Source organism: the organism of the source record quoted next, unplaced genomic scaffold, assembly GCF_019419815.1.
Source record: "Pyrus x bretschneideri cultivar Hongxiangsu unplaced genomic scaffold, Pyrus_bretschneideri_v1 Contig29, whole genome shotgun sequence".
Lineage (NCBI taxonomy): Eukaryota > Viridiplantae > Streptophyta > Magnoliopsida > Rosales > Rosaceae > Pyrus > Pyrus x bretschneideri.
The window spans coordinates 4,441,333-4,454,631 of record NW_025999601.1 but is presented as its reverse complement, the minus strand read 5'-3'; the positions used below and the strand labels follow the sequence as shown (position 1 = coordinate 4,454,631).

At 36.2% G+C, this 13,299-nt stretch overlaps 1 protein-coding gene and 1 pseudogene across 2 annotated transcripts; one reads left to right on the top strand and one right to left on the bottom strand.

Annotated features, from left to right (window-relative positions):
• Positions 1-688: 688 nt before the first annotated feature.
• Positions 689-2,618, top strand: LOC125479449 (60S acidic ribosomal protein P2B-like). Of its 2 annotated transcripts, XR_007260013.1 has the most exons (5): positions 689-849; positions 1,028-1,117; positions 1,872-2,104; positions 2,233-2,351; positions 2,452-2,618. XR_007260013.1 is itself a non-coding variant. In XM_048588725.1 (4 exons), exons 2-4 carry the CDS (start codon positions 1,030-1,032, stop codon positions 2,257-2,259), a joined length of 348 nt encoding a protein of 115 aa, XP_048444682.1. In that variant the 5' UTR covers positions 689-849; positions 1,028-1,029; the 3' UTR covers positions 2,260-2,418. The 2 variants fall into 2 exon arrangements, 1 of the variants encoding a protein (XP_048444682.1); XM_048588725.1 differs by lacking the exon at positions 2,452-2,618 and having other exon boundaries at positions 2,233-2,418.
• Positions 2,619-6,577: 3,959 nt separating this feature from the next.
• Positions 6,578-8,097, bottom strand: LOC125479458 (annotated as a pseudogene).
• Between the last annotated feature and the right edge of the window lie 5,202 nt (positions 8,098-13,299).

The following is a 13,299-nucleotide window of genomic DNA, read 5'->3' as shown; positions in this document are numbered from 1 at the left end:
ATCAGGAGATCCAGGCCATTGAAATTTGATCCAACGACTAAAGTTATTATAACTTTTAAAGGGGCTTCCTGTTTGTAGCCGTTGAATCAAATTTCAATGGCCAAAATCCCCTGATTTGGTGGAAGGGATCCAGAGAGGTTCCCTTTCTAAGAAATGGAGAAAGAGGGACCCCTTGCCGTACTCTTCTACTTGGTGTAATGGCATCTCCCTTAGAAAACACTTGATGTGTTTTAGTTCTAGTTGGAGTATTTGACATCTCCTTTGGAGATGTTTGTTAATAGAAGTCTAATGGTGTTTAAATGTGACTTTAAAATGTCTTTAAAATATGATAGTACTTAAAAAGTCATTAACTTTTAACGGGTTTGAAGTGTGTCATTTAATATTACAATCTAGCAGTATTCATTTTCAATTGTAAGTGAGAAGTTTAAGTTTCGATTCATGAGAATATAGTTAACCCATTGTTAATCAGAAAGTATTTCAAGCGTTTTTTTAACCCAAAATCAGTTTTTGTTTTTTCTTTTCCAGATAATATCAAAAGCACCTTTGGTTCGTTTTCGGTTTTTTAAATCCACTTCCAAATATACCCTTAAACCAACACTGTCAAGAAAGCTTTAAACATTGGGCACAAAGAAGCACGTTTCGGCCCACGTCTTTCCAGACTTAAAAGTTGGGCCTATGCCAGTTGTGGGCTAGATCAGTGAAGCTTTAAAATAAAAACAATTCTGAGTGTATAAATTGATTCACAAGAGTTTTAACCTAAATCTCGCGTGCTCTTATTTCTCCGCAAACCCTATTCGGCCGCCATTGAAGCTCTGCTACGAAGCTCTATTTGTTCACCTACGTAATACGGTAACTTCTCCTCGACATACCTCCATCCATCTTCTACAGTACTCCTTCTATTAATTTATTATCAGTAGAGCAAATTGAATCCGATTCTCATGTATATTATGTATCTGTATGTACGTATATGTGTGTATATATATGTGTGTGTATGTCTGATACCTTGTGATGTTGTTTGGATGGGTAGAGATGAAGGTTGTTGCTGCGTACTTGCTCGCTGTTTTGGGAGGGAAGACGAGCCCCTCAGCTGCTGACTTGAAGGACATTCTTGGATCAGGTAACTTTTATATTAAAAAAAAATTCTTTGTTGCCGCAACGGCGTGCGTTTCATGTTAAAATTGTTATTATTTTCACTGTATTGTTTGTGTTAAATTGGGATTTCCGTTTGTGGGTTTTGCTTGGTTTAGATAATTTAAATTTATTTGTGATAATTTTTCTATTTGTTATACGTATGCTGATCATTAGTATATGTAGTCTTTTATATACAGGTTTCCTAGTCATGCTAGTCCTCTTAGCTTGAATTTTGACTATCGATTTTGATGTTGCGGCTTTCCAGCTCTACGGTTTTGAACTCTTAACCCCTACACCATTGGCAAGGGTTCTAGTCTTGCACCCAACCACTCTTGGACGAAAGAGTTATTCATTTAGTTTATCTGTTAAAAACAAAATTGTGGAGATTTCGGTTGCGTAATATGCTCATTTCGTCTATTAGTTCTTATTAATTTTTAACTTGAGATGGAATTTTGATAATCAGTCTTGCAACCTATATCCATGCGCGTGGTTGAATTTCTGTATTGAAATGGAAGTGGTTTTGTTATTGGAATTCGGTCATTATGTTATCCGGGATGATGAAAGTTAGAGAGAACCTTCATATGTGAGATGTGTCATTAGTAGTAAATTATCCTACTGTTTGCACGGAGAAGATGCTTAGGTTGCCCTTGGTACTAGTGTTTGAAAAAAGTGGTATATTATTATTTGTGCAGCAACGTTTTGCACTTTGAAATGTAACTTAATTATTTGTTTGGTTACAGTTGGAGCCGAGGCCGACAGTGACAAGATTGAGTTGCTGTTGTCCGAAGTCAAGGGAAAAGATATCACCGAGCTAATTGCATCTGGAAGGGAGAAGTTGGCATCTGTTCCATCTGGTGGTGGTGCAGTTGCTTATTCCGCACCTGCAGCCACCGGTGGTGGTGGGGCTGCTGCTCCTGCCGCTGCTGAGCAGAAGAAGGAGGAGAAGGTGGAAGAAAAGGAAGAATCAGACGATGTAAGTATATATTGTCAAATGCAGCTGTTGATAATATCTAGTTTGCTTTATTGTATGCTGGGCTGTACTGATTTTATTGTGATTGTTTAATAACTTCTAAAATCGCTTTTTTTATTTTATTTTTGCAGGATATGGGTTTCAGCCTTTTCGACTGAGGGACTTACTTTTGGTGCGTTTCCTGTATCAAGACTTGACATCTTCAGTATTACTTTCAGACCAATGCTGTGTTCTTGAGTTTCTATTTGTAGTTGGATATGGTTCCAGATCTCAAAAATTTTGTTTCGATATGCAAGTGATCGAAGAAATTTGCTTTATATATTATTTGCATCTATTTGAGTAGACTTAAGATTGCTTGCTCGTGGTTTAATGCGGGTCTGGTTCATTTAAATTTTGCGTTACCATGCCTCTTATATCCTGTTGCTCTTTGCTTCGTTAGCTTTGTATGTAGCGAAATTCATCGACCTTTCCTACTTCATGCAACTTGGTGTTGGACTAAATCCCTCTTCGTTATGTATGCCCGTGAACCAAAAATCAACTTTTTGAAATGCACGTTTACTTATACATGATTGGAAATATCTATGAAAAGCCTTTTAACTATTAGATTCACATTGGTGAAAGTAACTTTGGGTTTTTAGCATCAAAGGGGAGACCTTGAATTGATCACGTGACGTATCAGGTTCAATTAGGGCTGTAAATCGGGTTGATGGAGTTCGAAATTTCGAATTCAACTGATGCTCTACTCGTTTTCCAACTCGTTCTAGCTCGGTGTTGATGAGTTTTGAATTCAACTCGTTTTTGACTCGCAGTTTGGTTCGTACAAAACCAACTTGTCCTTGAACAAAATGTTAGAATTTGCATATGCTACGGAAAGATGTTGGGTTAAGTCGTGCGAAGCTGGAAGTATGCCTTTGAACACATTACTGTTCGGACGTCTGTGTTTGGTTCCGATATTAATCACACAACAATGTACATTATGTAACTGCGCAGATGCGTGTGTGGAATAGACATAAAGCAGCAGAAATGGAGTCCAAGTTCTGCTGTTTTTGCATCCATATACATCTTAAGTGATGGCCTTGTCAATCAACTATTGAATGCTCATCGCTTCCTTGCTCTTATGTCTTTTGTTGTCACCAGCACCATTTGCGAATGCAAGGGCGTCTCAATTAGTTAGGATTGTTTGCAACCAAACCCGAAACCAATTCGCCTAAAACTTTATGCAATGCGTAAAAAGTCTTTGGAAAGATTTTCCGATTCGATCAGCATATAGTCTCAAAGATCCTGATATAGCCGTTCTTAAAATTAGCAGTAGCAAATGCAGCACAAAGCAAAGCCTCTTTTGAAAATGCGCGCAACAATACCAACAACAATGTTAATGGCATCAGAGCTATAAAGCGGTGTGCAAATCGGTCTCCGAAAACCTCACAGAGGCCCAAGACGACTTAATTCGTTGCAAAAAAGCATTGGCCTCTGTTGAAGTTCAGCTCCTTCTGTCAGTATCTACGACGAACCTTTTGCTCATTGTATATAGGGGTATTGCATTCTGCTCATTGTATATAGGGGTATTGCATTCCTTGTTACTTCTCAGTTATTAAATATCTAGGAAAAGGTATGCGAATTATGTTTAAAATTTGAAGGTATTTACGTACCAAAGAATTATCTATGATTGCTATATATAAAAATGGAAGAATATTGGAGGATAAAAAAAAAAGAAGTTCTCATGAAAAGGGTTTGGGTTAAGTTTAATTTAATAAAAGGGAAGTGTTATTGGCACTCCAAAAATCTCATTCTACACTCCTCACAAGTATATTTTTCTTTCTAAATATCGAAAGTTTAGAGTGTAGAATGAGCAATTTGGAGTGCTAATAACAATTCCCTAATAAAAAATCATGCTATAACTTTATTTAAGATTAATGAAAAAAGACTTAAATTTTAATGAAAAACCCTTAACTTTTAATAAAGAAAACAAAAGAACTTAAATTTTAATGAAAATGACACAATTTTAATATTAAAAAAAAAAAAAAAAAACCTGACGCACTTGGATGCGCGTGTCCATCACAGACACTATTTATGAAACAGTAGTACACTATTTATGAAACTTAACGGTACTATATTATTTATGAAACTATGGTATTATACTATTTATGAAATTAAACGGTACTACACTATTTATTGTCCAGATTCATACATAGTGCCTAGTTTTCGGTTCACTTTTGTAAACAGTGCTTAGTTATTGGGTCCTGTTTCGTAAATAGTGTACAATAATTGCTACAATTTCATAAATAGTTCTCATTCTTGATCCAGTTTCATAAAAGTGCCTAGTTCTTGGTCCACTTTCATATATAATGCCTAGTTCTTGGTCATGTTTCATAAATAATGTTTAGTTCTTGGTTTAGTTTCATAAATAGTGTATAGTAGTTGATATAGTTTTATAAATAGTGTCTCTTTTTTTTTTTTTATCTAGTTTCATAAATAATCTCTTTCTTGGTCCAGTGTTTTATATTGAACTCTCTCAATTTTTTTATATTTTCTAATCAAACAAAGAACAAATTAGAACTAGAGGTAATTGAGAATTCATATGGTTCACAACTCAAAGTATTTTGTAAAGTTCCTTATGTTATGTTAATGAACTCCGCAAGTTCTCTCTGAGAATGCTTTTTTATTTTCTTCCAAAAAAAACCCCTTCTCCTGCAAGTTTTTTTTTTTTATGAATCCCCTTTCTCCTGCCATCAATCACTCCACATAAATATTTTTTTAAAAAAAAAAAGTTGCGTCATATATTTTAAATGGATATAAAACTCCATAGAAGCAAATGCATAAGCTGGGAAAAAGCACCAACACACCAAACCAAACAAAATCAGGGCAAAAAATGCTGTGCAATTGCACGCGCGTAGTTAGGTTTTTTTTTTTTTTTTTTTTTTTTTTCTTTTTTTTCTTTTTTCTTGTTCTTATCATTAAATAAAATTATACGATGATTTCTTTTTGTTAAAATTCAAAGTTTTGAAGTCATTTTCATTAGTTTTCCTGAAGAAAAAAAAACAAAACTGATATGAATAACAAATATTGACCTTTTACAATCTCATTTTTGTTCCTCTTTAACTTGAATTTCTTATAATAAATTTGGTGACTTTAATCAAGATGAAATTATGCTATAAGTATTTTAATTAATAGTTGACATCATCGTTATTTGTCCGAATAGTTAAATACATGCTCCAAGTTGTTTCATTCACCACTCGATTCATGCAACTTGTGTTTCTTTATCAAAGAGATAGGGAGATTTGAACTTGAAACGTCTTCAAACATTAGAAAGTACAGTACTCCTGGACATCCAATTTTTTTATATTCTATATACCCATGTCTATCTTGAAGCCCGCTTTGTTTTATGACCTTTCTTTAGATAATATTCCAAAATAACTAGATAATCTTCTAAGACTGGATCCTTTTGCTCATGACATGCTTTTCAAGAATGCAAAATCCTCGATCATAGTCAGTGTATGATTACGAAGAGGTTGCTCGAGTCACTCTTGAATTAGCAGTAACGAATACAAAAGATAGGCGTAGCTTAATTAACATTTAATCGATAGGGATTTGATGGAGCCTGTTAAACAATATTATTTTTGGTACAGCATAGGGATATGGGGAGCCTAGTGAAGTTCAACATCATATTTTAGTATCTACGACAAACTTTATGGTCGTATTAAGCATGGATGTTGCATTCTGTGTTACTTTTCAATTATTAAATATCTAAAAAAATATACTCGAATAATGTATTAAATTTTGAAAGCACTTATGTACAAAATTATGTCTCTGTTTACTATTTATAAAAAGGCAAAAAAATGAACGAATGGTGAAAATAAGAAAGGAAAATATAAATACTAATATGAATAATAAATATCGACCGATGTATGTTCCTTTTTAATTTGAATTTTTTATAATACATTCACTTTACCATGCATTGACTTTAAGATGAAAGTATGTTATACGTGCTTTAATTAAAATTTGACATCATTTCTAACAAGCTCTAAAATGTTTCACTGCACTATTCGATTTCTCTAAATTGTTTTCCTATATCAAATAGAGTGACGAGATTTGAACTTAAAACCTCTTTAACATTATTAAAAAAAATAAGTAGTGGACACCCAGTTTTTTCCTTTTATACACTCATGTTTATAATAAAGGCTTTTTATATTCGCACCCCACAAAATGTTGAATGCACCCCATATTAAAATTTAATATTAAATGACTTATTTACCCCACTATGCAATGACAATTTTAACCTCATTAAGTTTTTTAAAAATAAAATAAAAATTCTAAATATACCTCAAATCACTTTTAGCGTATTATTTCTCTTCTCAACTATCAAAATCCTCTCACCCTCCATTGTTGAACAAAACCCTAACCAATAAAACTACAAACATGTTGATTGAGAAAAATTGTTTCTTATTATTGTAATTTAGTTGACAATATAATGTCTCTGTAGCACTCAATAACTTCGTGTCGCACATATTAGAGTTTGCATGTATTACAGAAAAGGCATTGAATTAAGCCCTGCCGAGGTAAGCATCAATGCCCTTGGACACTTTAATTGCATAATCCGCATAGAGCTTCGGCTCGGGTGCATTTGCATTTGCCTTCTCAACTTCCAAAGTCCATTTTACTGTGCTGCCACCATTTCCTGCTTTGCTAATCTCAAGTTTTGCCTTGAAAGTCTTATACAGCTTCAAAACATCTCCTTCAAGGAAAACAAAGTTGATTGATGTGTTCTCATCATCTGCCGCTGGAATCTTAATTTTTGCTGTAACTGGACCCTCTCCTGCACGATATAAATTTGATTATAAACGTTTATCATCGAAAATGATCATTTTGTATAGTGATGCTGGTATTACTGTCTACTTGGTTGAGAGTCAAATCTCATATACGAAACTCGAACCAATATCAGAGAGCTGCATGTCTGCCATGTCATTTTGAGCAAGAACATGACACACGTTAATAAAAGCTAAAAAATTTAAAACAAACTATAATATGATAGATAGTTTCCCTTTCTACTCAAGGTCATGTGTTCAGTTCTCTCCTCGATCTCTAGGTTCACTCGTATAGTATATATGTATATGTGTGTATATACATACATACATACATACATACATATATATATATACATGCATATATATATATATATATATCTAAAGAACCCAAAAAGAAATGATTTAAATTGTTGGTTAAACATAATAAGTCTCTTACCAAGGTCGTATTTGCAAGAAAAGACGGCACCGGCTCTGAGTACACCTCCTCCTACTACTTCAACGCTCTTGAAGATTTAAGGGAACATCTGCGGGAAAGAGGTGGTGTTGTTCTTGAAGAAGCCATGAAACTTATCTGGCGAGGATTTTATCTCTGCTTGGGCGTCAATCTTGTAAGAAGGATGAAGTTCAAGAGTGTGATCCAAGTGAGGAAGTTATCAATGGTCAAAACAAAGCCACTTGTCAAAAGATTAAATAGGTTGTTATACATATAGTTGGTTAGTAAGAATCTGTTGCTTTGGTTAGAGGGAGTTAGTTGATATAAGGAGGTAGTTAAAGAGGAGTACTTGCCCTGCAAGTTTGGCATTGAAAACTTCTATATAAGTGAACAATGTAAATCATATAGTTGCCTAATGAAAAAAAAACATTTCTACTGATACAACTTTCTCTCATCTCCTTTATCTCTCTTCTTAAAACTGTTATTGTAGCTATCTTAACATGGTATCATCACCGGCCGATCCGGTGCTTCCACTCAACCTCTAAAGCATTTCTTTCTCTTCTCTACCCTCTAGTTTGTATCTCTCTGTGATTTTTGGTGACGGAAAACATGCCAGTCGCTTAGAAAGTTGGTTTCTTCTCGTTTGCCCACCAACTGTTTGATCAAACGTCTCAGTCAAAGATTGTTCACGAAATCTGCAAAATGGTCACTGCATCTTAGTTACAGATTGTTCAGTCGCCGATTACCAGTCTTCTATCCATCGTCTCCACTTCTGTTACAGTAAAGCTTGATGATTCCAACTATCTTACTTGGAGCTTTCAGGTCTGATTGCTTCTGGAAAGTCATGGAATTATGGGATTTCTTGATAGTTCAAGAAAGTGCCTACCAAGGTTCAACGACAATTCTGAAGTTGAAGGGGTTGAAAATGATGACTACCTGGTATGGAAAATGCACGATCGTGCACTGATGCAGTTGCTCATTGCCCCATTATCAACCACTGCCATTTCCTGCGCCATTGGGTGCAAGAGTTCTGCTGAGATGTGGTTGAATCTCACTGAGTAATTCTCTGTTATGACAAAAGCAACGATTTTCCAGATGAAGATAGAACTTCAGAATATCAAGAAAGGGTCAGAATCAGTTTAAGGATGCAAGAGATCATCTTACTGTAGTTGGAGTAATTTTTGATGATGAAGATATTATAATTCTTGCATTAAAAGGCCTATCTGCAGAATTTAACACATTTCGATGTGTGATCAGAGGGAGGGAGAATGGGATATCTCTCAAAGACTTCAGGTCTCAACTCCTGACAGAAGAAGCTATCATTGATCAGTCTTTTGACAGTTCTTCCGGATTGTCTTTTGGTAGTGCCATGGTTGCTGGAATTCAATCTGACAAAGGGAAAGCACTTGTTCTTGATCAAGATCAACCAAGGTCCTCCTTTGATCCATCTTTCAGGCACAATGGAGGATCCAGTTTTGCTAATTCCAATCATAATACTGGATCTTACAACAATGGGAGTTACCATAACTTTGGCAACTATAAGGGTAACAATTTCAGGGGCAAAGGGAGAGGCGGATTCCAATACAATTCAGGTCCCAGATTTTCCAACGGTAATCCCGGCATTCTTGGTACTCCAAAGCCATATCAATCTCACTGCCCGGATCACCTTTCTGAGATTCCTACTTGTCAAATATGCAACAAAAAGGGTCATGTTGCTGTAGATTGCTTTCAAAGACATACCAACACTGCCTCGAGCTCTCCTATTCAATGTCAAATCTGTTAGAAATATGGACACTCAACCCTTCAATGCTACCACAGAAGTAATTTTGCGTATCAAAGGAGGCCTCCAACCACTAATCTCAGTGCTATGCATGTAAATCATCAACCTTCAGCATCATCTGAACAATTTTGGCTTGCAGACACCGGTGCTACATCATACATGACATCTGACTTGGCAAATTTGGACCTCTCCACTTCATATCAAGGAACTGATACAATTACCACTGCAAGTGGTGCAGGCTTACATATTTCCAATATTGGCACGTCTAAATTGGTTATTCCTCATCATTCCCTCGCTCTTAAGAATGTATTACATGTTCCGAAGCTTTCTCAGCATCTGTTATCCGTTTATCAACTATGCAAAGACAATAGGTGCATATTCATTTGTGATGATGTTTCTTTTTGGGTTCAGGACAAATCCACAGGGAAAATCCTACTCAAGGGGCTGTGTAGAGCTGGTTACTATCTATACCATTCACCATTTCATAGAAGCAAGCTTCACCATCTACATCTCATTCATGTTTCCTTGCAAAACCAGTTCACTCAAGCATATGGCACAAAAGGCTAGGACACACATCCAATGCAATTACTTCTGCAATTCTACATCAATCTCAAGTACCTGCATCACTAGACACATGTTCATCCATTTGTACACCATGTTTAGAAGGAAAGGTCACCAAATTACCATTTCAATTTCCTGTAAACAAATCTGTACATCCTTTAGAAAAAATCCACAGTGATGCATGGGGTCCTACCCCTTTACTATCCTATGAAGGATTTCGGTATTATGTGACCTTCATAGACGATTGTACTCGTTACACATGAATTTTTCCATTAAGAAATAAATCAGAAGTATTTGCCACTTTTGTTTATTTTCATGCCTATTTGAGTACACAGTTTTGTGCTATAGTTAAAATCTTTCAAAGTGATGGTAATGATGAGTATACAAGTACCAAGTTTCACCAATTTTTAGCACAACATGGGATTTTACATCACAAATCATGTCCCTATACACCTGAATAGAATGGTTTAGCAGAAAGAAAACACAGACATATTGTAGAAACAGCAATAACCCTTCTTTAAACTACCAAACTACCTAACCAATTTTGGGTTCATGTTTGTGCTACTGCTACTTACTTGATAAATAGGATGCCTTGTGCTTCTTTACACATGAAGTCACCTTTTCAAATGCAATATAACACTGTTCCTCAGATTAAACATCTCAGGGTTTTTGGTTGTGCCTGTTTTCCTTTGCTCAAACCCTATAATACTTCTAAACTTCAACCTAAGACAGCAACTTGTGTGTTTTTGGGATATGCAAGTCAATACAGGGGGTTCCTATGTCTAGATATTGCCACTGGTAAAATTCAAGTGTCCAGACATGTTTTATTTGATGAAGCTAGTTTTCCATACTCAACGTTCACAATGTCACACACTTCCAAATTATCTTCTGCATCGTCATGTCTTACAATGCATCCACCCAAGTTACCTCCAGTCATCACATTAACAAATCAAGCTTTCACACCCTCATTTCATTCCATCTCATCTCCCACCACAAAGTCCTTGTCTATGCATTCATCTAGTGCCTCAGAATCTCTTTCTGCATCTCGAACCTCAGAATCATTGGAAACAAGTGCATCTAGTGCTCCAGAGTTTGATTCTTTACCTGCACATGACACACCTGCATTACACATACCCTGTGCCTCTTCCCTACATCAGTTGCCTCCACCTAGCTCCAATACACAGCACCCTATCCTTGTGGATCCTGATTTCCACCTTGAGAGACTAAATGTGGTTCTGTCCATACCAATGAATGTACATCCCATGCAAACAAGGTCCAAGAATGGGGTGTTCAAAAAGAAAGCTTTGTTAGCTACGGTTACTTCTGAAGCCAAAACATTCAAAACTGCTTCCCAAGTTTCTGAATGGCAGATTGCAATGCAAGAGGAAATAACAGCTCTTCATTCTCAACAGACTTGGTCTTTAGTCTCATTACCACCTAATAAGAATTTAGTTGGATGCAAATGGATCTACAAAATTAAAAAAACATGCAGATGGGTCTGTGGCAAGGTACAAGGCACGACTTGTAGCACAAGGGTATAGTCAAGAAGAGGGTGTTGATTATTTGGAGACTTTCAGTCTTGTGGTAAAACCTACAACTATAAAGCTGATCTTTGCCTTAGCTGCTCAATTCAAGTGGTCTCTTAGGCAGCTAGATGTCAAAATGCCTTCTTACATGGCATACTTCAAGAGGAAGTATATATGGCACAGCCTCCGGGTTTTGAGAGTGTCACACATCTTTCAAACTATGTTTGCAAACTTCATAAATCATTATATGGTCTCAAACAGGCTCCTCGAGCTTGGAATGAAAGGTTCACTAGCTTCTTACCAAGCTTGGGATTTCAAGTTTCACAGGCTGATCCCTCGCTGTTTATACAACAATCTTCCAAGGGCACGGTGTTATTGTTTTTGTATGTTGATGATATCATTCTCACATGTAGCAGCACTCAATTGATCAACCAAGTGATCACAGCTCTCACTGTAGAATTCGAAATGAAGGACTTGGGTCTCCTGTACTACTTCCTGGGATTGTAGATCAGTTACACCTCAGAAGGATTGTTTGTTTCTCAAACAAAGTATATTAATGAGTTAGTTGATAAAGTTGACCTCTAGGACTCTAAACTGTGTGCTACACCATGTCTCCCATATTACAGACTCCTTAAGGATGATAGGAAGTCGTATCACAGTCCGGATCAATATAAAAGTGTTGTTGGTGCTCTTCAGTATCTTACTTTCACAAGACCTGACATAGCATTTTCAGTCAATCAAGCTTGTCAATTCATGCACAATCTTATGATTTCTCATGTTATTGCAATTAAGAGAATCCTTCGTTATCTCAAAGGGACATCCACTTATGGCATTCATTTTAAACTAGGACCATTGCATCTGCAATCTTATAGTGATGCAGATTGGGTAGGAGATCTAAATGATCGAAGATCCACTTCAGGATTTGTTGTATTTCTTGGTTCCAACCCCATCTCATGGGTATCAAAGAAACAACACACGGTATCCCGATCATCCACAGAAGCTGAGTATAGAGCGTTGGCACGGCTGCAGAACTTGCCTGGATTCGACAACTATTATGTGATATGCATATACCTTTACATTCCTCTCCGCTGATATATTGTGACAATATCTCAGCTATTGCCCTCTCTACAAATCCTGTGTTCCATGCAAAATCCAAACACATTGAGATCGACTATCATTTTGTCTGTGAGAGAGTCACTCGGGGTGATCTTCAAGTTCAACATGTGTCTTCGACAGACCAATCAGCAAATATCCTAACAAAGGGCGTGTCTGCACCATTATTGCAACACCATTGCAACCATCTGATGCTTAGTGTTCTCGAGCATCAGCTTGAAGGGGGATGTAAGAAGGATGAAGTTCAAAAGTGTGATCCAAGTGAGGAAGTTTTCAATGGTCAAAACAAAGCCACTTGTCAAAAGATTAAATAGGTTGTTATACATATAGTTGGTTAGTTAGAATCTGTTGCTTTGGTTAGAGGGAGTTAGTTGATATAAGGAGGTAGTTAAAGAGGAGTACTTGCTCTGCAAGTTTGGCATTGAAAACTTCTATATAAGTGAACAATGTAAATCATATAGTTTCCTAATGAAGAAAAACATTTCTACTGATACAACTTTCTCTCATCTCCTTTATCTCTCTTCTTAAAACTGTTATTGTAGCTATCTTAACAAATCTTGGCAATTTGAGCCATCGATATATATTTTACAATTAAAATTGCAATTGTGGTGTTTTTATAGACGTGCAGTTTATTTCAGAACTTTCAGAATATATTGTCATCAAACGGGCAGCCGTATGACCGCTGCAAATGGTTTGTGTGACCACTTATAAATAATGGAGCTCAGTTTGTGTTTTTGCTCGAGTACTTCTAATGCTTTCCCTTTTGGTTCCTTCGGTTTTACGATCATATATTCCGCTGCAGGTCATTTTCTGTTGCTTTAATAATGGAGTTTGTATTAGGGGGAGAAAAAAAGAAACTAATTCTGGCAAGACTAATATAGGGTTTCTTTAATAAAATTCCTTGAAATGTTATCCAGAAAATTGAATGGTACAAAAGTTTCCGAATTTTTTTTTTCTTTTTTTTGGGAATATATATCAGATAC